The 24694-nt window shown below is 35.5% G+C and overlaps 1 protein-coding gene across 3 annotated transcripts in view; it reads left to right on the forward strand.

The window, feature by feature from the left end:
• RXFP1 (relaxin family peptide receptor 1) overlaps positions 1–17089 on the forward strand; it is a 52553-nt gene extending 35464 nt beyond the window's left edge. For 2 of the 3 annotated variants that reach the window (XM_047091583.1, XM_047091584.1), the window contains exons 9-16: positions 224–295; positions 4340–4411; positions 7839–7910; positions 8761–8832; positions 10603–10832; positions 12886–13296; positions 14267–14485; positions 16354–17089. In XM_047091583.1, the coding sequence (XP_046947539.1) occupies positions 224–295; positions 4340–4411; positions 7839–7910; positions 8761–8832; positions 10603–10832; positions 12886–13296; positions 14267–14485; positions 16354–16655 (1450 nt within the window). In that variant the 3' untranslated portion in view covers positions 16656–17089. The remainder of the gene's footprint in view (positions 1–223; positions 296–4339; positions 4412–7838; positions 7911–8760; positions 8833–10602; positions 10833–12885; positions 13297–14266; positions 14486–16353) is intronic. The other variant, XM_047091585.1, reaches the window with a different exon arrangement.
• The last annotated feature ends 7605 nt before the right edge of the window (positions 17090–24694 follow it).

Raw genomic sequence — 24694 nt, forward strand, 5'->3', positions numbered from 1 at the left:
TCCCTACCTCACTTAAAAAATCAAATAATTTTTTTTCATCATTAAAAATGTTGAGAAATTTAAGACTAAAACAAGACTGGGTAATTTATCATACTACAAGATACTTGATGTGCAAATCACTATATATAATTATTTCCTTTTTTTAGGCTGTTAATCCTGTCTCCAAAAACTCATTTATCACTTACCTCAAAGAGCTACAACATATTTTTCTTTTTACTTTCAGGGTAATGAGGAAAAACAAAATTAATCATCTAAGTGAAAATACTTTTGCACCTCTACAAAAGCTAGATGAATTGTAAGTTTGATTATGCATATATTGATAAGACTTTTCTTTCTATTGTTTTAGTTCACACTTGTTACATATATATGCTTTTATACATTTGAGAAATATTTATCTCTTTTCCTAGCATTATTTGTATACGCTTTGAACCATAAATGAACTCAGACAGCTTAGAAAAATACACTTTAAAATATATATATATATATGGGGGCGCCTGGGTGGCGCAGTCGGTTAAGCGTCCGACTTCAGCCAGGTCACGATCTCACGGTCCGTGGGTTCGAGCCCCACGTCGGGCTCTGGGCTGATGGCTCAGAGCCTGGAGCCTGTTTCCGATTCTGTGTCTCCCTCTCTCTCTGCCCCTCCCCCGTTCATGCTCTGTCTCTCTCTGTCCCAAAAATAAATAAACGTTGAAAAAAAAATTAAAAAAAAAAAATATATATATATAAAATAAGTATTGAGGAAAATGAGATTTTTTTTTTCTTTTATTTTTGAGAGAGACAGCATGAGCAAGGGACGCGCAGAGACAGAGGAGGACATATGATCCGAAGCGGGGTCTATGCTGACATCAGCAAGCCAGATGCAGGGCTCGAACTCACAAACCACGAGATAACGACCTGAGCTGGAGTCAGATGCTTCACTGACTCAGCCACCCAGGTGCCCTAAGGAAAAGGAGATAAAGGAAACATAGCTAAATAATAAAGTCAGGGTAAAATTAATAAATAAAATACATCCTCTGTCCCATTGCTAGAGAGGAACAGCACATTTGTTTTTAAGTTTCTTAAAGAGTTAGGATTCAGAGACCTTAAAACAAAAAGACATACTTTGCTAATTCTAGAAACAAAAGATAATCTTGGATCCAAAAGAAATCAGACATCCTTGGATAACATCCCAGCCTATAATAATGGAAGAGAGACATAAGTTGAATCAGCTATTTATAATGTCCCTTTTTTAAGATCAATGACAGAATTCCAAAGAGTTTTAAAAACAACTCTCTGATAAACCAAAGCTTTGTGGCCCAAGCACATAGTAGCTGATTGTCAGAATAAAATATATATTGAGCAATGGATGAAGTCCGTGTTCTTCGGACAATTTTTTTAATGTTTTAGTATTAATTTTCTCAATTGGATTTTTGCTAAAGTTTGAGCTAACAACTACGGTTGACCCTTAAACAACATAGGTCTGAACTGTGATGGTCCACTTGTACCTGGATTTTTTTCAGTAAATACAGCACAGAACTGTAAATGTATGTTCTCTTCCTTATGACTTTCTTAATAACACTTTATTTTTTTCTAACTTCCTTTATTGAAAGAATACAGTATATAAGACATATAACATACAAAATATGTGTTAATTCATTGTTTATGTTATCAGTAAGGCCTCTGGGCAACAGTAGGCTATTAGTAGTTAAGTTCTGGGGAAGTCAAAAGTTATATGTGGATTTTCAACTGCATAGGGGTAAGGCGGTCAGCACCCCTAACCTCCACATTGTTCAAGGGTCAGCTGTAGTTTGGTTTTGTGTTTTCTGGAAAGAATCTGGATTGTGGACACATCAACATGTTTTGACAATAAGCTGGGCAGAACATTAAGTTATTAAAACTTTTCCATAAAAAAACTAAAGAATGTAAACTAGAATGTTTCTCTGGATACCTTACCTACATACTGAGACAGATGGAGGTAATTTATATGCCGTATTCTGCTTGAAAACATCAATAAACAAGCCATTGAAACCCCCAATTTTTTCATTTTTTTGAAATGAAACATTTTTTGGTAGGCAGTAGCAATCATTCACTAAATGTGCAAGAAAATCTCAATAGGTATTAGACCCAAGCAAGTTTTGTAACAACTCTTGGTATTTGGCAACTGAACCACATCATCAGTAAATAGGAAATTATTTTATTCTCAATACTAAGGAGACATGCAAACAGGTGATCCAAAGTTATTATCTAGGTATTAAAATACAAGATAGTCATGGGATCCATACTTTTCCTTGTTTTATCCTACTTGCAACCACTGTGTGAGTATCAGAAAGCAATTCTCCAGGGGCGCCTGGGTAGCTCCGTCGGTTGAGCGCCCAACTTCGGCTCAGGTCATGATCTCACAGTTTGTGAATTCGAGCCCCGCATCGGGCCCTGTGCTGACAGCTCAGAGCCTGGAGCCTGCTTTGGATTCTGCGTCTCCCTCTCTCTCTGCCCCTTCCCCGCTCATGCTCTGTCTCTCTCTGTCTCTCAAAAATGAATAAACATTGGGGCGCCTGGGTGGCGCAGTCGGTTAAGCGTCCGACTTCAGCCAGGTCACGATCTCGCGGTCTGTGAGTTCGAGCCCCGCGTCGGGCTCTGGGCTGATGGCTCAGAGCCTGGAGCCTGTTTCCGATTCTGTGTCTCCCTCTCTCTCTGCCCCTCCCCCGTTCATGCTCTGTCTCTCTCTGTCCCAAAAATAAATAAACGTTGAAAAAAAAAATTTAAAAATAAAAAAAAATGAATAAACATTAAAAAAAAATTTTTATAAAAAAAAAAAGCAATTCTCCAAATCCTAACTTTCATGGTGACATTAAGGTGCAGGTTCTATGTGAGTATCAATAACCAGCAGGGAACATGAAACACAAACAGTGAAGTCCATAACCAGTGCTAATCCAGGTTCAGGGGTAAAGGAATGAGCAAGAAAACCTGCAGAGAGCATAACCAAGGCGAATCATTAGTCCTACCAAAAGCCTGCTGAATCCCATATTAAACACTGGCTTGAAAAATCCGATTTCCAAGGATGAAAATGGCATGTTTTCTAAGAGGCAATAGTTTAAAATGGGTGGTTCTAGGGGCGCCTGGGTGGCTCAGTCAGTTAAGGAGCCGACCTCAGCTCAGGTCCTGATCTCACAGTTTGTGAGTTCTAGCCCCAAGTTGGGCTTTGTGCTGACAGCTCAGAGCCTGCAGCCTCCTTCAGATTCTGTCTCCCTCTCTCCTGCCCCTCCCCCATGAGCACTCTGTTTCTCTATCTCTCAAAAATATCAATCAATAAGTTTTAAAGAACCTCAAATCTAAAACTATCATGCCCTTCAAAGTTGAATAATCTCACTTTTGATTTATAAGCACTCCAACTCATGTAACAAATACATACATTCTCCTACTTTTCCTTGTGGCAACTAATAGAATTTGGAGATGGGTAGGGAAAGTGGTTAGGCTTTATCTTAGCATCTCTTGATCACTTTGGAGAACTAAAACCTATTGAAATGTTATCTTGTTTAGAAGAATCTGAACCTTTTTCATGAGTGCTGCCACCACCAAAGCTACCACAAGATCTGTTACCTTCACAACCCTTCTTACAGGGGCTCCTGGGTGGCTCAGCCAGTTGAGCATCCAACTCTTGGTTTCGGCTCAGATCATCATCTCACAGTTCGTGAGTTTGAGCCCCACATTAGCTCTGCGCTCACGGTGTGGAGCCTGCTTGGGATTCTCTCTCTCTCTCTCTCTCTGTGCCCATCCCCTGCCTGCTTTCTCTCTCTCTCAAAATAAATAAATTTAAAAAATAAAACAAAAAAAACCATTCTTACAAGGTCATACTAAGCTACAAGGTCATACTATGCTAGGCAACCCAACTTCTACACATACACCCAAAGTATCCTGCCCCAAGAGCATATGAGATCCCATGCATGTCACCTGTGAAAGATGCTTGCCCCCACAAGAATCCACTTCCATTTGGTAATCATAGTAAACCCAAGCAAATGAAAAACTTAAGGCTCCAAATTATACTACTGCTCTAATGTAAAAGGTTGAAGGGAATGAAGGAAAGGGGAAAAGAGGCACAACATATATATTAATTAAATGAGAAAATTGAATCTGTTGGGATAAGATCAAATACCATCAAGCATTTGTCTCTGAAAAAGTTATGAAATGGGTTATTCTTATATTTTCCTGTTACACTCCTTTTTTAAAACGTTTAGACTTCTGGTAATTAATATAACTCACTAATAGCACTGTTTAAAGTTGTATAATGGTTCCCTAACAAATTGCAGTACAATCAATAAAGTCTTAAGAAAATAATATGACATGGTTGCAATTATTTCTCTAGGGATTTAGGAAGTAATAAGATTGAAAATCTTCCACCGCAAGTATTTAAGGATCTGAAGGAGCTCTCACAATTGTAAGACTGATACTAATTTTGTCACTTCATTTCTCTATTTTTAATTTCTTTTATTTTTTAAATTGTAATAATATCTGTAACATAAAATTTACCAGTTTAACCATTTTTAAATGTACAGTTCAGTGGCATTATGTACATTCATATTGTTATACAACTATCACTTCCATCTCCAGAACTTTTTCATCCTCCCAAACTGATACTCCATACCTATAAAACAATATTTCCCCATCACCTCCCCTGACTGACATCTCTCTTCTGTATTTATTAATTTGACTACAGTAGGTACCCATTAGGTGGAATCATTCAATATTTAAGCTTTTGTGACTGGCTAATTTCACTTAATATAATGTCTTCAAGGTTCATACTTGTTGTAGCATGTGTCAGAATTTCTGGTTATTACTCTGAATAATAGCATTAATTAGTAATAATACTATTCTAAATAATTCATTATGTGTGTGTGTGTGTCTGTGTGTGTGTGTGTGTGCATATATATATATATATATATATATATATACACACACATAGAGAGAAAGAGAGAGAGAGATACATATATACACATATAAACATAAACATTGTGTTTATTCATTCACCCATTCATGGATACTTGAGTTCCTCCCACCTTTTAGCTATTGTGAGTAATACTGCTATGAACATGGGTGTACAAATCCCTGTTTGAGACCTTTCTTTCAATCCTTTTCAGTATATAGCCCCAGAAGTAAAATTGCTGGATCATACGGTAATTCTATTTTTAATTTTTTAAGGAAACAACATACTGTTTTCCAAGCAGCTACACCATTTTACATTCCCACTAGTAGTGCACAAGAATTCCAATTTCTCTACATCTTCAACAACACTTTTTTGGATAATAGCCATCCTAATGGATGTGAAATGATATCTCATTGCAGTTTTGATTTTCATTTCCCTAATGGTTAGTGATGCTGAGCACCTTTTCATGGACTTATTGGCCATATATCTTCTTCGAAGAAATGTCTATTCAAGTCTTTTGCCTATTTTTTAAATTGGGTTGTTTTTTGGTGTTGAATTATAGGAATTCTTTATGTGTTTTAGATATTAAATCCTTTTCAATATATGATTTACAAATACTTTCTTCTATATTCTGTAAATTGCCTCTCCACTCTGTTGATGGTCTCCTTTGACACACTGAAGTTTTTAATTTAGATGTAGTCCAATTTTTCTGTTTTGTTGTTGTTGTTGCCTATGCTTTTGGTGTCATATACAAGAATAATGCTTAATCCAATGCCCTGAAGCTTTTCCCCTATGTTTTCTTGTAAGAGTTTTATAGTTCTAGCTTTTATATTTAGGTCTTTCATCCATTTTCAGTTAATTTTATACATGATGTAAGGTATGGTTCTAAGTTCATTCTTTTGTATGTGAATAGCTATCTGGTTTTCCCAGCACCATTTGTTGAAGACTGTCCTTTTCCCATTAAATAGTCTTGGTGCACTTGTTGAAAATCACTTGACCGTATATACAAGGGTTTATCCCTGTGCTCTCTATCCTACTGCACTGGTCTATATGCCTGTCTTTGTAACAGTACCACATTGTTCTGATTACTGTAGCTTTATAATAAGTTTTGAAATTAGGAAGTGTGAAGCCTCCAATTTTGTTCTTCTTTTTCAAAGTTGCTTTAGCTATTCAAGGTCCCTTAAGATTTCATGCAAATTTCAGAATGGATTTTTCTATCTCTACAAAATATATTAGGATTTTGATAGAGATTGCACTGAATCTGTGGGTCACTTTGGGGAGTATTGACATCTTCACAACATTAAGTCTTCCAATCCATAAACATAGAATGTCTTTCCATTTACTGGTATCTTTGTAAATTTGTTTCTGCAACACTGTACTTTCTTTTTTTTTTTTTTTTAATTTTTTTTTTTCAACGTTTTTATTTATTTTTGGGACAGAGAGAGACAGAGCATGAACGGGGGAGGGGCAGAGAGAGAGGGAGACACAGAATCGGAAACAGGCTCCAGGCTCTGAGCCATTCGCCCAGAGCCTGACGCGGGGCTCGAACTCCCGGACCGCGAGATCGTGACCTGGCTGAAGTCGGACGCTTAACCGACTGCGCCACCCAGGCGCCCCAACACTGTACTTTCAAAGTCAAGTCTTTCACTTCTTTGGTTAAGTTTATTCCTAAGTATTTTATTCTTTCAATGCTATTGTAAATGGAATTATCTTTTGAATTCCTTTTTTGGATTGTTCATTGTTAGTGTAAAGAAACACATTCAATTTTTGTGTGATGGTTTTGCATTTGGCAACTTTCTGAATTTTATTATAAGTTCCAACAGTTTGTGTGTGTGTGTGTGTGTGTGTGTGTGTGTGTGCGCGTGCGCACGCGTGTGCGCGAGCATGAAAGCTTTAGAGTTTTCTATACATGGTTTCATATCATCTGCAAACAGAAATAATTTTACTTCTCCCTTTCCATTTTGAATGCCCTGTTTTTCCCTTGCCTAATTACTCTGACTAGGGCTTCCAGTACTACATTAAATAGAAGAAAAATGGATTATCCTGGTCTGGTTACTGATTTGGGAGGAAAAAATTTCAGGCTTTTACCATTGAGCATGATATTAGCTGTGGGCTTTTCATAGACAGCCTGTATTGTGTTCAGATAATTTCCTTCTAGTCCTAGACTGTTGAGTTCACTTTGTTCCTTTATACAACTCAATTTTCATTTGTCTTGCTTCCTCTCTTTCCTTCTTTCTGCAATCACCACTCCCCAATAGCTCCTCCATTTAACTAATGGTCTAACCTAGAATAAATTTCTAAAAGAATTTGCCCTGAGAAGCCCCGTTAATCAATGATTCTTGTTTCAATGCTTCTTGTTTGTTTTTTGTTTTTTTCAAAAAGGATTATGAAATTTTTTCCATCAAAATTCAGCTGCACTGTCATTCTGGTCTATATCTCTTTGTTCCCAGCTCTAGCCTTTCACTGTTCATTTCATGCCTCACAAATCATTAGAACAAACATCACTCTTTGGAATAAGATTTATTGGAAAAAGTATTCAGGGTAATTCTATTAATTCAATTTTTGACAAAATGAGATTGTGTTTTCATTTAACTAAATGAGAACCTAGGCAAAATGTGAGGTATGTGTGGTTTCTCTCAGGGTACCCTATCACTTCTTTGGTGAGAGCCATTTCTTGACTAGTTCACTTCCATTCTTATGTTGTCTTAGCTCCCTCTCTACACTAACAAAATCCTAAGAGCCAGGCACTATTCTAAGTGTTTTATCTCCATTAATTTCTGTAAATATTTAATGAGCTCTGTAAGGCAAGTGCTATTACTACACTTGTTTTGTTTTGTTTTGTTTTGTTTTGTTTTGTTTTTGGTACCAAAGTCGAGATACATTTTCTCTTTACTTAAGAAGTTTCTAGAAATGACCTACTGCTGCCTTTTTTAAAAAACAGGAATCTTTCCTATAACCCAATCCAGAAAATTCAAGCAAATCAATTTGATTATCTTGTCAAACTCAAGTCTCTGTAAGTATATACCTATGGGGATAGTTTTATGATGAAATCATTATTTATATACTGACTAATAAATTCTGTAAGATTTGTAGAATCTTTCAAATCAGAAGCGCTTTTCCAGGATGTTAGTTAAGTGCCACCAAATCATGTGAGTGCTCACTATAAACCAAATCATGTGAGTGCTATTAGTTTTATCTTACATGTTTATAAACTAAGAATTAGGTAATGATTTTATATTTTGCTGTAATCACCAGGAGTTTATATTGGATCATTTATTTTGATCCTCTGAAGGCATCTCTGCATATCTATTTCTCTATTAGCACTGGTATCTAAGAATTTATCATAGCTACTTTTAGCCAAAGATGCAATATTCTCTTATATAAATCATTATTTACACCACACACAAAAAAATCTTTTATGGTCTAACAATTGCCTCTAAAAGATGTCTCAGTTAATTTAATTTAAATGTCCCTCAGTTAGATGGCATCTTACTAGAAAAAAAAAATTGTTATTTAAAAATTATTAGAAAAATTTCAAAATGTAAAACTCCTCTGCTATTGTAACGTTGTCTAAAAGATGTTTGTTCATTTATTCTACAAATATTTATTGAGTAGTTACTATACACAAAGCATTGTGTTATGATCTACAAGGATCCAAAACCTCAAATAGAAGAGATATATGTGTATAAATGCTAGAATCAGAAAGGAGTTGGGGAAGTAAGTGTGTAGGGCAGGCTGAGGATGAATGTTTGGTTCACAATCAGTGTTGACTGACAGTATCTTATTAATTGTCCATCACAAAAAGTCATTTTATTACACCCTTATAACATATGTTATTTTGATAATTAATTTGGTATTTTTAGCAGCCTAGAAGGAATTGAAATTTCAAATATCCAACAAAGGATGTTTAGACCTCTAATGAATCTCTCTCACATGTAAGCAGATGTTTTCCTTGTTTTTCACCTTGATTTTAATCTTTTATGTTTCCATGTGCACTATGCTAATACATCCATACCCAATGCATCCAATCTATCAAATTTTCTACTAACTAATTTGCCTAAACAATATTATTCTTAAAGTGTTGCTATGGGGTGGGATGATTTTTACCGTTCCATGGTTTGGTAGAATCAAAGGTGATTTTTTAAATGTCAGAGAACATGAGTGTGGACGGAACCCACCCATTCCTATAAGCTCTCCTCAGCACTGACACCATTCATACATATTGATGTTTGCCTGAGGAGCTAGTAATTTGCACACATGGTATAAGTGCTACCAGATGAAAAAAGAAGAATTTACATAAGCAACACAAAATAACTATAAATAAACAATTGCTGTAAATGGAGGACAGTATGGAGAAATCCTCCTCAGTAAAAATTGCCTCCAATGTTAGGACATGATTGGAGCAAGTGTGTATGGATAAACTGGTAAACTTTGAAAAATCTTTTATTCAAACAGTGTGTATTATAGTACCATTGATTCCATGCTTTGGGAACATTTTCTTTAATTGAATGCAATCTTACAGCAGATATGAGAATGATCTCCATGCCAGGGTAATTAATTCTCAATAATTTACAAAGTGTCATGTCACCACTCTATAATTTCGCTTATGTTTTAAGTCTCACACGGGACATTCTTTTTGTTTTTCCTAACCCCTCACAGAGGATGCTTTTAAAAGTTTCTTTGGTTGCACACAACATAAAACACTCTGACTAAAGTAAGCCAAACATAGTTTATTGGGAGAAAATGGTGTAGCTCACAAAACCCAAGAAAACAACTCAAGGAATAAACCTGAATTGGGGCAGAAACCATATCAGGTCTAAGGGACTCAGGAAGGAAGGGTTAAACAATAGGACAATATACTGTGATTGACATGCTTTTATCTTGTATTGCTACAGCTGTCTATACTATAAAGATCATTTCTATTCTTTTGCCAGAGTACATAGCTTTAGAGCTATGTACTCTAAAGCTCTAAGTAGATTTGAACTTCAATTTTTACATTTATTAGAAATTTCACAGCAAATAATTTGCCTCCATTGAATATTCATCTCCTCCTATGGTGATGTTAATACCTGTCCCATGGAGTTGACTGGAGAATTTATTCCTGATACGAAGATGCTGAATACGTGGTGTTGGTGTTGGTGGTAACAGTCATAATTATTGATCAACTTTATCAGTAAGATTAGTCTATTAATGAAATAATTAACTCAACAAAACTTATTGAACACTCATCTAGGTACCAAAATCTAGTTGAGAGATAAGCATGTTAACACGTAGTTACAGATCACATAACTATATAGTGGAAAAGCCATGGAAGCATAAAGGAGAAAACATATGGCTGTCTCTTCCCTGGAGGGCTAGACTGGTTTCAGCAACAATAGGAGCTGTGTAACAATGCACTCACCTGTACTAAACACTAAAAATGCAATAAAAGTTTCCTTTAATTCTCTTGATCACATGCTAATGGCTTGTTTATGTTTCAAGACACGTCTAACACTTGTATATTCATGATGGCCACTTGCTGCTCTGACCCTCAAACTCTTTTACAGTGAAATCAAGTTCACTTAGTGTCCTTAATGTTTTACATTCCTGTGAGTCTCATATTAAGATATTTTCTTTCTATTGAGAAAATGTAGGAAAGAAATATTAATGTATAATGGCACTGAATTAAATGTAAATTCTTCTTGTACTCTCGCTTTGTTCATCAGATATTTTAAGAAATTCCAGTACTGTGGGTATGCACCACATGTTCGCAGCTGTAAACCAAACACTGATGGAATCTCATCTCTCGAGAACCTCTTGGCAAGCATTATTCAGAGAGTATTTGTCTGGGTTGTATCTGCAGTCACATGCTTTGGAAACGTCTTTGTCATTTGTATGAGACCTTATATCAGGTCTGAGAACAGACTGCATGCCATGTCAATCATTTCTCTCTGCTGTGAGTATTTCCTGGTTGAAGAGGAATTACACTTTTGCAATATATGAAAGCACTGCTATTCAAAAATGAGTAAAAAGAGTGGTGGAATTATGAGATTTTAAGTCTTTCTCCTTTTTGCTTATATATTGTGTTCACATTCGTTGCAATGAAAATGAAATTCCTTTAGTGAGAAGAAAATACGTTTTTAAAACAAGAAAATTCAATTACCTTATACATATTAAAGAAGCTGTCATTCATTGGTTTTCTTCTCTGAAGACATTTTGTTAAAGCAGGTAAAATATTTTACTGTGAATAAAATGGCAACCTTTAATTTTTACATCCAGAGGTGTATTTACCATTTTGTTTGCATGTCCAGATATAGACATTGACTTAACTGATGGCTGTTTTTCTGGTCTCTGAGCTACTAAAATCTTTTCCATTCATTATTTGAAATATTTAAAAGAATTTTTTTAACATTTATGTTTGAGAGAGAGACAGAGCACTAGTCAGGGAGGAGCAGAGAGAGAGAGGGAGACACAGAATCTGAAGCAGGTTCCAGGCTCTGAGCGGTCAGCACAGAGCTCGATGTGGAGCTCAAACCTATGAACCGTAAGATCATGACCTGAGCCAAAGTCAGATGCTTAACTGACTGAGCCACCCAGGCACCCCCATAATTTGAAATATTTAAATAATAAAATGTTTTTAGGTAGAATTAAATATTTTTAAGTTTTTGAAATGTGATTGCGAGGTATTATGTTAAGTGAGGACTACAAAGAAAAATAGGCAAGACCAGTCCTCAGGTTTTTTATAGTGTGGGTCAAGTGGTCCATATTTTCTCCAGTGAGTATCAATCTATACAATGTTCTACTTTACGCATGCTGTCCATGTCTTACCCCCAGCCTCATTCAAAGTCTAATATCTAATTGTTTTTTTCACTGCAAGCTATCTAAGAAATAGAACTCAGAAATTGTTTACTACGTTGTATCATTAACTACAAAATTTTGAGTATGCTAAATTTCCCTGGTGAAGGCTAGAATATCACAGCAATATTTAAGGATTAGGGCCAGCCTTATGATTTATACAGTGATGTGATTTTTGGAAGGTTTGTATAGAATGCTTATAAAGTCAAAAAAAATCTCACCTACTCTCTGACATGAAATGTTCATTTAAAAAGCAAAATCACCAAGTAGTGCATCACATTGACAACTGATTTGGGGGATGGGAAAGCCTAAAAAGAGACAGAGAAAGATGTAAAAATGGAAGAGAGAATCAGAGAGAACAGGTTTGCTTAGACCAGCTCTGGGTAAATAACTTAAGCCCTCCAAAATTATACTGACTACAGAGCACTTCTTAATTATTCCTTTCTTCTAAATTATAGACCCCGAAATTCATAGTCATTAGTCTATCACAGCAATTTCTGAATTACTTTCTCTAGGATTTTGGATGATATCCCTAGCATGTTAATAAGCTGGGAGCATTTCACTGGAAGAGAGGATCCAAATAACAACATCCCCATATTGGTCCCTAATCAAACGCTCAACATAATTGCATAAATTACTCAACACTTCTAGGTGATGGGACCAGAATGGAAAACAAAATACACAATATCCCTGCTCACACAGACTTGAAAATTAGAAAAAACAAAAACAAAAAACAAAATAAAAACAAAAACAGAGAAATGATTACATAATTAGTTGTAGATGGTGCTATAAGAGTACATATTGAATAGAGCTGATGAAAAGGTCCTTATCCATAAACAAATTGTTAGAATAAAAATTACCTCCCCCCAAAGGGCACCTGGGTGGCTCAGTCAGTTAAGCATCTGACTTCAGGCTCAGATCATGATCTTGGGGTTCACGGGTTCAAGCCCTACTTGGGTTCTGTGCTGACAGTATGGAGCTTGCTTGGGATTCTCTCTCCCAAAATACTTAAATAAACATTAAAAAAAATTACCTCACCCCAAAATAGAAGTAAATTAGGTATTTTTTGCTAATACTAAAAATATTACTGTTTGTCATTAATTCTATTATACTTATTTATTTCTCTAAATTTGCAACATTTACTGATCCTATAGGTGCTGACTGCCTAATGGGAATATATTTGTTTGTCATTGGAGCCTTCGATCTCAAGTTTCGTGGAGAATACAACAAGCACGCGCAGCTGTGGATGGAGAGCATTCACTGTCAGATTGTAGGATCTTTGGCCATTCTATCCACAGAAGTATCAGTGTTACTTCTAACGTTTCTGACACTGGAAAAATATATCTGCATTGTCTATCCTTTTAGATGTTTAAGACCTAAAAAATGCAGAACAATTACAGTTCTGATTCTCATTTGGATGACTGGGTTTATCGTGGCTTTCATTCCATTGACCAATAAGGAATTTTTCAAAAACTACTATGGCACCAATGGCGTGTGCTTCCCTCTTCATTCAGAAGACACAGAAAGTACTGGAGCTCAGATTTACTCCGTGGCAATTTTTCTCGGTAAGAAACTGTGTATTATAAGCCCTTTCATTCAAATATTAGAATAAATCACATTTTCAATCTCATTATTTCTTCTAATGTTTATACATTTTTATTTCAGAACTTCTAGCCAGTTTTTCTCATCAACATTGGGGATGGATTCTGTCAGAATCCCCTAAAGGGATTTTTTCCCCCTGAATTACCACTTTCTTATATAAATTCCAACATGCTCCTTAATAAAAGACAAAACAGTAAATACTTGTAGTTCATGCATTCACCCTAATAATACTAAACAGAATATATATTTAACTCTTTGCTCTTATAAGATAAATAAACTCAAAGTAGCCACCCACACAAGTCTTTGGCTTAAAAATAGACATACAAGTGTTTTTCTACTGTAAAAAATGTTTCAGGGGTAAGTTAAAAAAATGTGTGTGTATATATATATATGTATATATATATATAATATATGTATATATATATATACACTAATTGCATTATTTTAAAAAATTATAAAGATTAATTTAGAAGGCCCAGGATATTCACTGAATCACTATACTCTCATTTTAATATGCCTTTTTTGATTTTTTTAATGTTTATTTTTGAGAGAGAGAGTACACGTGGGCCTGTCGGGGTTGGGGCAGAAAGAGAGGGAGACACAGAATCTGAGGCAGGCTCCAGGCTCTGGGCTGTCAGCACAGAGCCTGTTGCAGAGCTGAAGCACACGAACTGTGAGATCATGACCTGAGCGGAAGTCAGATGCTTAACTGACTAAGCCACCCAGGGGCCCCTAATATGCCATTTTTAAATTAAAATTTCTTCATTCCACATTAGTTCAACAAAACTTCAAATTTTTTTTAAAAATCATTATTTTTCTTCATAATTCTTATAAAAAACAAAACACATGTTCACATTCAAACAGCTAAGAGTATGTGTGTTTGTTTTGAAAGAATGATCATCACATTAATAATAATCTTTGTGTTCTAAATAGGTATTAACTTGGCAGCATTTATCATCATAGTTTTTTCTTATGGAAGCATGTTTTATAGCATTCATCAAAGTGCCATAACAGCAACTGAAATACGGAATCAAGTTAAAAAAGAGATGATCCTTGCCAAACGGTTTTTCTTTATTGTATTTACTGATGCATTATGCTGGATACCCATTTTTGTGCTGAAATTTCTTTCATTGCTTCAGGTAGAAATACCAGGTACAATGTTTTTTTTTTCTTTCTGTAAAGAAATAACAAGTCTCTTTCTGCAGTGTTCCTCCAAGAAAGAAAATTAAGATCCTTAACATCAACTCATTTTAAGAATTATAAGTCAGAGTTATATGTACCTTAGGCTCTGTTCATCAATCAAATGTTTACCAGGAGTAAGCTGTTCAATTATTTCCATAAATGCCCCAAAACCCTATTACCATTGAAGCAAAGAACAACTCAAATAAATAACACTCTATGCTTTGTAATTCTGATAATCCCATGCTTAAGATGACCAAACAGGTGAAAATGATTATCAAATATTTACTTCATTTTTTTTTTGAGAACATAAGACATTTTTCTTCCTAGAACACATAGCAATTTAGAGAGCATGACGCAGAGTGTGAGAGATGATTGAAGAATGCATTATCGGTATTTAAAAATAATGTACATCACACTCATTAGGATAGCTATTATCAAAAACACAGAAAGTAGCAAAAATTGGTGATGATTTGGAGAAACTAGAGCATCACTGGTAGGAATGTAAAATAGCACAGCTGCTACAGAAAACAGCATGGTGGTTCCTCAGAAAATTAAACATAGAAATACCGTATGACCCAGCAATTCCTCTTCTGGGAGTTAAAGGAATTAAAAGCAGGAACTCAAACAGACATTGGTTCACCTATGTTCATAGCAGCATTATTCACTATAGCCAAAAGGTAGAAATAACGCGTGTCCATCAATGTATGAATGGATAAGCAAAATGTATCCTATACACACAAAAGATTATTACTCAGCCTTAAAAAGGGAGGAAATTCAGAAACATGGTACCATGAATGGACCTTGAAGACATTATACTAAATGAGATAAGTCAGTCACAAAAACACAAATATTGTATGATTCCACTTATATGACGTAACTAGGATAGTCAAATTCATAGAGACAGACAGTTTGTGAAGGTGTTATCAGGTTGGGAGGGAAAGGGCATGAAAAGTTATTGTTTACATAGATGTGTAGTTTCAGTTTGGGAGGATGAAAAAGTTCTAGAGACGGACGGTGGTGATGGTTGTACAACAGTATGAATGTACTTAATGCCACTGAACTGCACACTTAAAACTGATTAAAATGGTAAATTTTACTTTATGTATATTTTACCACAATAAAAAAGTGTCCAAAATGCTATTAATTATAATACAGTATATATTCACATTCTTAAAATTTATGAACATACAATTTTAATTTTTTTCACCCCATGGTTAGGGTGATATTATCTTACATTTCATAAGCAACAAAGAAGGAAAATAGCATCAGTAAAATTATAATAGCAAATATGATGAGTTACCTATGTACTACAGTGATTTTTAAGATAAGTTTAGCCAAAGATTTTTTTACTGAAATAAATATCTAGTCAAAAGCCTAAAAATGCATACCTGTTTTTAAAACCAAAAAAAGAGCAGAAAAGAAATCTTTTAAAGACTGTATACTCTCAGAAATACTATATGTTCTATCCAGCAATTAAAATATTGGGAAAGGTTTGATCTGGATGCTAAACAATATTATTTTTCCTAAAATGGAATCGTATCACAATAATATGTAATCACTTGGTAGAAAATGGTTCTACCTAATGGAATACTTTTGTTGATGTATTCAAGAAATCTACTTAGCAAAGAACCCTGTTTTTTGCTCTACCAGCACTCCCTTCAAACACTGACACCCTGGAAAGACGTTCTGGAAACACATTAGATTTGGTATTTAATTATGTGACATCAAAGAGAAAAAATTAAGACTCAAAAGAGGACTGGGGGAAAAACAAGGAAAAGGGGCTTCTATACCTTGTAAACATCCACAAACACTAAAACTATCACATTTTTCTCTTTCAGGTACCATAACCTCTTGGGTAGTGATTTTTATTCTGCCTATCAACAGTGCTTTGAACCCAATTCTGTATACTCTGACCACAAGACCATTCAAGGAAATGATTCATCAGTTTTGGTATAACTACAGAAAAAGAAGATCTATTGACAGCAAAGGAAGTCAGAAAACATATGCTCCGTCTTTCATCTGGGTAGAAATGTGGCCGCTGCAGGAGATGCCACCTGAGTTAATAAAGCCAGCTCTTTTCACAGACCCCTGTGAATTGTCACTAATTTCTCAATCAACTAGACTCAATTCCTATTCATAACGGACTTTGAAACCCATTTCTACACAGAAAATATTATGGGATGCTTCGTGATGGATTTATTAGTATAAAATGAATGCCACAAAATTAATAATTTATAATGGCTGAGATAAAACCATTACAAAGACATGAGGTTATTTGGGAAAAATCAAAGTGACTGATGCCCATATAAAGGGAAATAAATTATACTGATAATGTGTATATATTAGTACATATTTTGCATAGGATATTAAGAGAAATCTATTTCAGAAAGACTCATTCATTCTTTTACTAGGCATTTATTGAGTACCCACTATGTGTATAGCACTGCAGTAAATTTCTGGAAGTATAGAACCTGGAAGTATAGAATAGTATAGAACCTTTTCAATTTGCAATGTTAAATTATGTTTAGCTACAACAGAATAGATGCAGCTCTTAGATGAAGGTAGAGCTTTATCTGTCATGCACATAGCAAACATAATAATCATGGACACTTTTAAATAAAGGTTTAAGGTTTTGTAATACTCAATGTAATGAGAAATGAGAAAATGTCTGTTTGCAAAATATTTTGTTTTAAAAATTCATCTTACCTCTCAAGTTGCTGTACATTTGAGAGGTAGTACAAGATATCTATTTCTATGAAAAAAGATATTCTGATAAACTCAAAAAAGCATTTTACAGTCAACTAATTTTCAACAAAGACGTCAAGACAATCAAATGAGGAAAGAACTGTCTGTTCAACAAATGATGCTGGGACAACTAGATATTCACATGCAAAAGAAGGAAATTGGACCCTTACCTTACACCATATATAAAAATTAACTCAAAATTAATCAACAACCTAAAAATAAGACAAAACTCTTAGAAGAAAACATATGAGTAAATCTTCAAGACCTTGGATTTAGCAATGGTTTGTTAGGTGTGTCAACAAAAGCATAAGCAACAAAGGGGAAAAAACTGATAAATTGGACTTCATCTAAATTAAAAACTTTTGTGTACCAAACAACACTATCAAAAAAGTAAAAAAGACGGGCGCCTAGCTGGCTCAGTCAGTGAAGTGTACCTCTCGTTCGAGCCCCACGTTGGGTGTAGATTACTTAAAAATGAAATCTTTTTTAAAAAAGTAAAAAGACAACCTACAGAATGGAAGAAAATATTTGCAAATCATATATCTGAGAAGGTTTTAATATCCAGAATATATAAAGAACTCCTACAACTCAACCACAAGATGAACAAGCCAATTTAAAAGTGGACAAAGAACTTAAAAAGCCATTTCTCCAAACAAGATATACAAATGGCCAATAAGCACTTGAAAAGTTGCTCAACATCACTAATCATTAGAAAAATGAAAATTAGAACCACAATGAGATAACACTTTACACCTACTAAAAAGGCTGTAACTAAAACAACAAAAGACAAAGAAAAAAAGAGAAAACAAATACTGACAAGGATGTGGAGATTGAAACCCTTCTGCATTGCTGGTTGAAATGTAAAATGATGCAGCTGTTATCATAGACAGTAGTGTAGTGGTTCTTCAAAAGCTTATCATAGGATTAACATATGATCCAGCAATTTCACTCCCAGGTATAAACCCAAAAGAATAGAAAACAGGATTCAAACAGACACTTGTATACAAATGCTCATTGCATTATTCACAGCAGCCAAAAGATGGAAACAACTCAAGTGCCCATCAACTAATAAACGGAAAAACAAAATGTGGTATATACATACAATGGAATATCATTCAGCCATTTATAAGAAATAATAAAATTCTGACACATGCTACAATGTGATGAGTATCAAATAACCCAGGCACAAAAGGACAAATACCATATGATTCCACTTACATGAAATATCGAGGATAAGCAAATTCATAGAGATAGAAAATAGATTAGAGGTCACTGGGGGTGAGAGGGTCAGAAGGATGCTGCCTAAGAAGTACAGAGTATTTTCCTGGACAAAAAAAGTTATAAAATTGATTGTGGTGATGGATAAACAACTCTGTGAAAATGCTAAAAGCCACTGAATTGTAGATGTTAGACGGGTGAATTTTATGGTTTGTGAATTGGATCTCAATAAAGCAGTTAAAGGGAAAAAGAAGAGCTAGAATGCAATGATTCAGGAACTTAAGGAAGGAAAGGTCTGCATGCACATGTTTTACTTCAAAGACAAAGTAGCTGTCATCAAGAGATGGATTTACCTTCCTTTTGCATGGCCAGTCAGTTCATAAGATACTAACTTTTTGGCTACTTGTTCTTCTGGTCTCTAACTGAGCTATTGGAATTTTTTTGGTTTAGTAATTTGAAACCTTTAAATAGGAACAAAATGTTTTTTCAGGTAGTTTTAAATACACTAAAAATGTTTAACACATGAAATTACTGGAATCAGAAATGTATTTATTGAATATATAATTGTATAGATTTCTTTGGAAAGTAAGTTACCTGAAACTTACATCTATTAAAAACATGGATTACTTTGAGTCCTTTTTGTTCTTACTTGGAATAATGACAATAAATTTTCTACATGAGGAATATGGTTACACTTCCAACAAAAAATCAGAAAATAATAGAAAGCTATAGTTCTGCTTATAATATTCAATTCTCTAACTACTGAAACTATATAATTTTTAAAGCTCACAAAAACATTTAAATTCTCATAAGTTTATTTTGGGATTATTTGTTATTCTTAAATCTTATTGCTAATAAATATTACAATAGAAAAGTGGCTGAGTTGGTTGAGCATCTGACTCCGGCTCAGGTCATGATCTCACAGTCTGTGAGTTCAAGCCCCATGTCAGGCTCTGTGCTGACAGCTCAGAGCCTGAAGCCAGCTTTGGATTCTGTATCTCCCTCTCTCTCTCTGCCCCTCCCCCGCACTTGCTCGCTCTCTCTCTCTCTCTCTGTCAAAAATTAAAAAATTAGAAGAAAAATATTTTTCTTAAAAATAATTTCTAAAAAAAAAGCAATAATTATGAAGACAAGATAGATAAAATGTAATACTACAAAAATCATGATCATAACCTGTGTTTAAGGGTCTTAGAAATGCATGAATTTACAAAATAATCTGAAACAACTTTTTAGCATTAAACTATTTTCCAATAATTTTTTTTTTTTTAATTTTTTTTTTCAACGTTTATTTATTTTTGGGACAGAGAGAGACAGAGCATGAACGGGGGAGGGGCAGAGAGAGAGGGAGACACAGAATCGGAAACAGGCTCCAGGCTCTGAGCCATCAGCCCAGAGCCTGACGCGGGGCTCGAACTCACGGACCGCGAGATCGTGACCTGGCTGAAGTCGGCCGCTTAACCGACTGCGCCACCCAGGGGCCCCCCCAATAATTTTCTAGAAGCCATTTAGTTTCCTGTTTATTCATGCTACTCACTCTCCCATTCTTCCACCTCTCCAAATAGGGTAACTTCTATTTAACTTATTTTGGTAAGTAATCACTGGCATACCACATAACTAGTTCCTACTAACTTCGAAGGAAGGTGCAATAGAAGCACTAAGTTAACTCAGATAGAAGTTATGGTTTTCTCTCTTGCAAAAATAACTTTGGTCCAAAACTCATGGCCTATGCTTCTAGGTCAAATCAATGTCTCTAAGTTAAACCAAAGTATTTTAAAATTTAAAAATAAATACCAGGAAGACTTCAACTTTTTTTTTTTTTTTACCATTTTCAGTTTAAGGGTTCCTAATGCATTTGGCTACTACCTAATCCCTCACAAAGCAATTACTGCCTTTTAGCAACTTAGATATTGATAAAATTGAAGGAAAACAAATGAGAAAGAGATATATGCAGCCAGAATACTCAAGTCCATGCATTTTACTGCTTACCTAAGTAATAAGTAAATTGATACTTGAATGTGATGGAGTGAACCACTCTAAGAGACTTCAAAAATACATTGAATTTTTAATGTATTTTTTTTTTTAAGTTTATTTCCTGAGAGAAAGAGAGAGAGAATGAGTGGTGGAGGGACAGAGACAGAGGGAGAGGATCCCAAGCAGGCTCTGTGCTGTCAGTGTGGAGCCTGATGTGGGGCTTGAACCCATAAACCATTATTAGATCATGACCTGAGCTGAAATCAAGAGTTGGACGTTTAATCATCTGAGCCACCCAGGCACCCCAATGTACTCCTCTTTTAAATAAAAATCTTTCACTAGAAGCCTCATTTACTGTTTTAAATCCTTTTCTTATCTTTTCTTAAGACTTTTTAAAACAAAAGATTTTTTAATGTTTTTAATTTTTTTAATGTTTTTATTTATTTTAATGTTTATTTTTAAGAGAGAGAAAGAGCGTGAGCAGGGTAGGGGCTGAGAGAGACCGAGACAGAATCCAAAGTGGGCTCCAGGCTTTGAGCTATCAGCACAGAGCCTGATGTGGGGCTTGAACCCACAAACCATGAGATCATGACTTGAGCTGAATCCGGATGCTTACCCAGCTGAGCCACCCAGGTGTCCCTTATCTATTTCTATGGTTTCAATTACTTTATATATACTGATGATTCCCACATTTTTGCCTTTAGCCTATTCTCTCTCCTAAATTAGTCACTTATGCATACAACTGCCCACTGAACATTGAGTATCTCTCTGGCTCTTTCATGTACATTATCATGTGATGGGGATTTAGAGTGGTGGGGGTCCAGAGCTGATGGCCATGAAAGAATTCTTGAGATGTCTTTGATGCAAAAAGGTGATTTTATTAAAGCACTGGGATAGGACTCCCAGGCAGAAAAAGATGCACTGGGGTTTTAAAGAGTGACTGATTATATGCTATGTAGTTTGGAGAGGTAAAGGCAAAAAGAGAGGCTTTCAAAAGGACTTTCATATGCTAAAGATACCAGAGGCCTTGCTATTGTCAAGCTTAGGTTGTTTTCCCTCTGGTAAGACATTAAGATAGTAGAGAGTTCCTGGAGAAATGTTACACATACTCTGTATTTACCTCAAGAATTTGTCAATGGGCTGCAGGTTATAAAGAAATTTAACTATGCATATCATTTCCTTCTTGTCTTTGTTCCCCACATCACTATGGAGGGGAGGGTGATGTTAGGGCTCCAGGAAACCGAGTCTATAGGTTTTTGGAGATTAAGCTACTTATAAGATTGCCTTTTTCCTATAATTTATGAAGACATTTTTTTAATATAATTGTCAAGTTAGCTAACAAATGGTATATACAGTGTACTCTTGGCTTTGGGAGTAGATTCCCATGATTCATTGCTTACATACAACACCCAGTGCTCATCCCAATAAGTGTCCTCCTCAATGCCCATCACCCATTTTTCCCTCCCCACTGTCCCTCCATCAACCCTGCTTGTTCTCTGTATTTAAGTCTTTTATGGTTTGCCTCCCTCTCTGTTTGAAATTATTTTTTCCCTTTCCCTTCCCCAATAGTCTTCTGTTAAGTTTCTCAAATTCCACATGAGTGAAAACGTATCTTACTCTGACTTATTTCACTTAGCGTAATCCCCTCCAGTTCCATCCATGTTGTTGCAAATAGCAAGATTTCATTCTTTTTCATTGTCAAGTAGTATTCCATTATATATATATAATGTATATATTATATGTATACACATGTATACCATATATATGTGTATATATACACATATATGTATGTGTGTGTGTGTATATATATATATATATATATATATATATATAAAACATCTTTATCCATTCATCAGTTGATGGACATTTGAGCTTTTTCCATAATTTGGCTATTGTTGATAGCACTTCTATAAACATTGGGGTACACATGCCCCTATGAATCAGCACTCCTGTATCCTTTGGATAAATTCCTAATAGTGCTATTGCTAGGTTGTAGGGTAATTCTATTTTCATAAACTAATGGAAACTCATATCCTGCAGGACTATGATCTCCATCAGTTAACCATTTGTTTCCCCCTTTCCTTTGCTCTTGGGCAGCCAAGAGTGCCTGAGGAATGTCATACATATCCCACCAGGTGAGTAGGAGGGGTTGGGGCGGGGGATGGTTATTCTTAGCTTGAGCTTTGCCCTCAGCTTGCCTTATGCTCCTTCATCATTATGGACTCTGTCTTACTAAGACTCTGTACTGACACCTTATCTTATCAACAGCTTAATCTCCAAAAACCTACAGAGTCCTTTGAGACCCTATCTTAGTGAATGGTACCAAAAGCCCAACCTAGAAATCCTAGAATCAGTCTTTAGCTCTTCCTTCTCCTTTATCCATCATATCAAATCACCTAGCCCTACCTTTATTCTACCTAAAAAACAACTCTTAAATCTATCCACTTGGCTTTATCCCGATTTCCAGTACCTTAGTTTGTGTGGACATCATGTATTGTTGCCGTATTTGCAATAACCTTCTAACAAGTTTCTATACCTCCAGTTGTAATTTGTTCAAGTGATTTTTATCCATATTTAGAGCTCTCAAAAAACTAATCTATGGGCTCTTGGGTGGCTCAGTCAGGTAAGCGCTGACTCTTGATTTCAACTCAGGTCATGCTTTCATGGTTTGTGGGTTCGGGCCCCGCATCGGGCTGTGTGCTGACAGTGCAGGGCCTGCTTGGGATTCTGTCTCCCTCTCTCTCTCAAAAACAAACTTTTTGTTTTTATTTATTTATTTATTTATTTATTTTGAGAGAGACCAACAAGCAAGGGAGGGGCAGAGAGAGAGAGAGAGAGAGAGAGAGAGAATACTAATTTTGGTGTAAGAGACCCACAGGCAAATTCCATCTCAGCTTACTTCCTATTCTGTCTCTATAGACAGAAATAACATCACTTTCCTCAAAAGTTAATATTAAATAATGCTTATAAAGCTCCTAGCATAATGCCTAACTCAGAATTTTTGAAACACATTATTTGTAATACTAAAAATTTCATTACGTGACTTTTACCCTCTTGAGGCCTTTTTTTTTTAAGAGAGAGAGCACAAACGGCAGAGGGGGGCAAAGGGGGGGGGGAGAGAGAGAGAGAGAGAGGGAGAGAATCCCAAGCAGGCTCTGTGCTGAGCAGGATCATGGGATCATGACCCAAGCTGAAATCAAGAGTCAGATACTCCAGCGACTGACTGAGCCACCAAGGCTCTCAAAAACCTCTTGAGGCTTTTAATTACATCAAAATACTGAGTTTTTCTCTAAGGTGTATATAGAACTGGTAATGAGCTACCTAGTTAAGAAAACAATTTCTTAAGTCTTTAAGTAAATGTTTATGTTTTGAGCTCTTCCCCAACCCCTGCCATGAAGCAGAGCAAAAAGAAATACAAAAAGGGATACTTTTTTAAAAAGCCGCTATTAAAAATAAGATGAACTTCTCTGTGGGCCACACATGACAACAAAAACTGTCAACAGAGCTGAGCTGAGGGGATACCAGACTCCTGACACTAGCAGCTATGAGTTTTAGTGATGAGGAATGAACTGAAAGTGTCCACAGAAGCCTCACCTCCTGAAATCAGGGGTTAACCTAAGCTGACTGCAGTTCAACAAAATTATAAATCAACTAAGATGGCTCTTCTTTTCTAACATAAAAACATACATGGTGGGGAGAGGAAGTCACACACACAAAAATCAAAGTAGTACAGATCATACTTATACAGCTATAACAGAAAAAGTTATAGGGGACCTTAGCATAGGGCTAAGCAAATAAATCAGAATACAATATGGAGCTCAGAACCAAACACTTACATGGTAATTGAATGGCAGATGTAGCATTTGAAATACTGACACTTGAAGGAACAGCAACAGACATACAAAAATAAACAAGATCCCAAAATCGCACCATAAGCAAAAGTTAATCAGACGAATAAACACCTCAACATTAAAAACAAAAATTTAACTTTTGGAAAGACATAAAGGAGAGTATCTTTATGATATCTCCTATACAAGCCCCAGAAAGCACTACTATGAAAAACTGGTAAAATTCCATTAATTAAAAGCCTTTATTTAAGAAAACTCCACACTCAAATACAAAGATAAACCACAAGCTACAATAGATAGTTGAAACACAGAACAGGTCATTAGTTAGTATTCAAATTATGGAACACCTACAAATTGATAAGGAAAAGACAAAACCTAATAGAAAAATGGACAAAGG

This window comes from Lynx rufus, unplaced genomic scaffold (genome assembly GCF_022079265.1).
Source record: "Lynx rufus isolate CCGP_SWC_20201006 ecotype Redwood Valley unplaced genomic scaffold, mLynRuf1.p SCAF_3, whole genome shotgun sequence".
NCBI classification, from domain to species: Eukaryota; Metazoa; Chordata; class Mammalia; order Carnivora; family Felidae; genus Lynx; species Lynx rufus.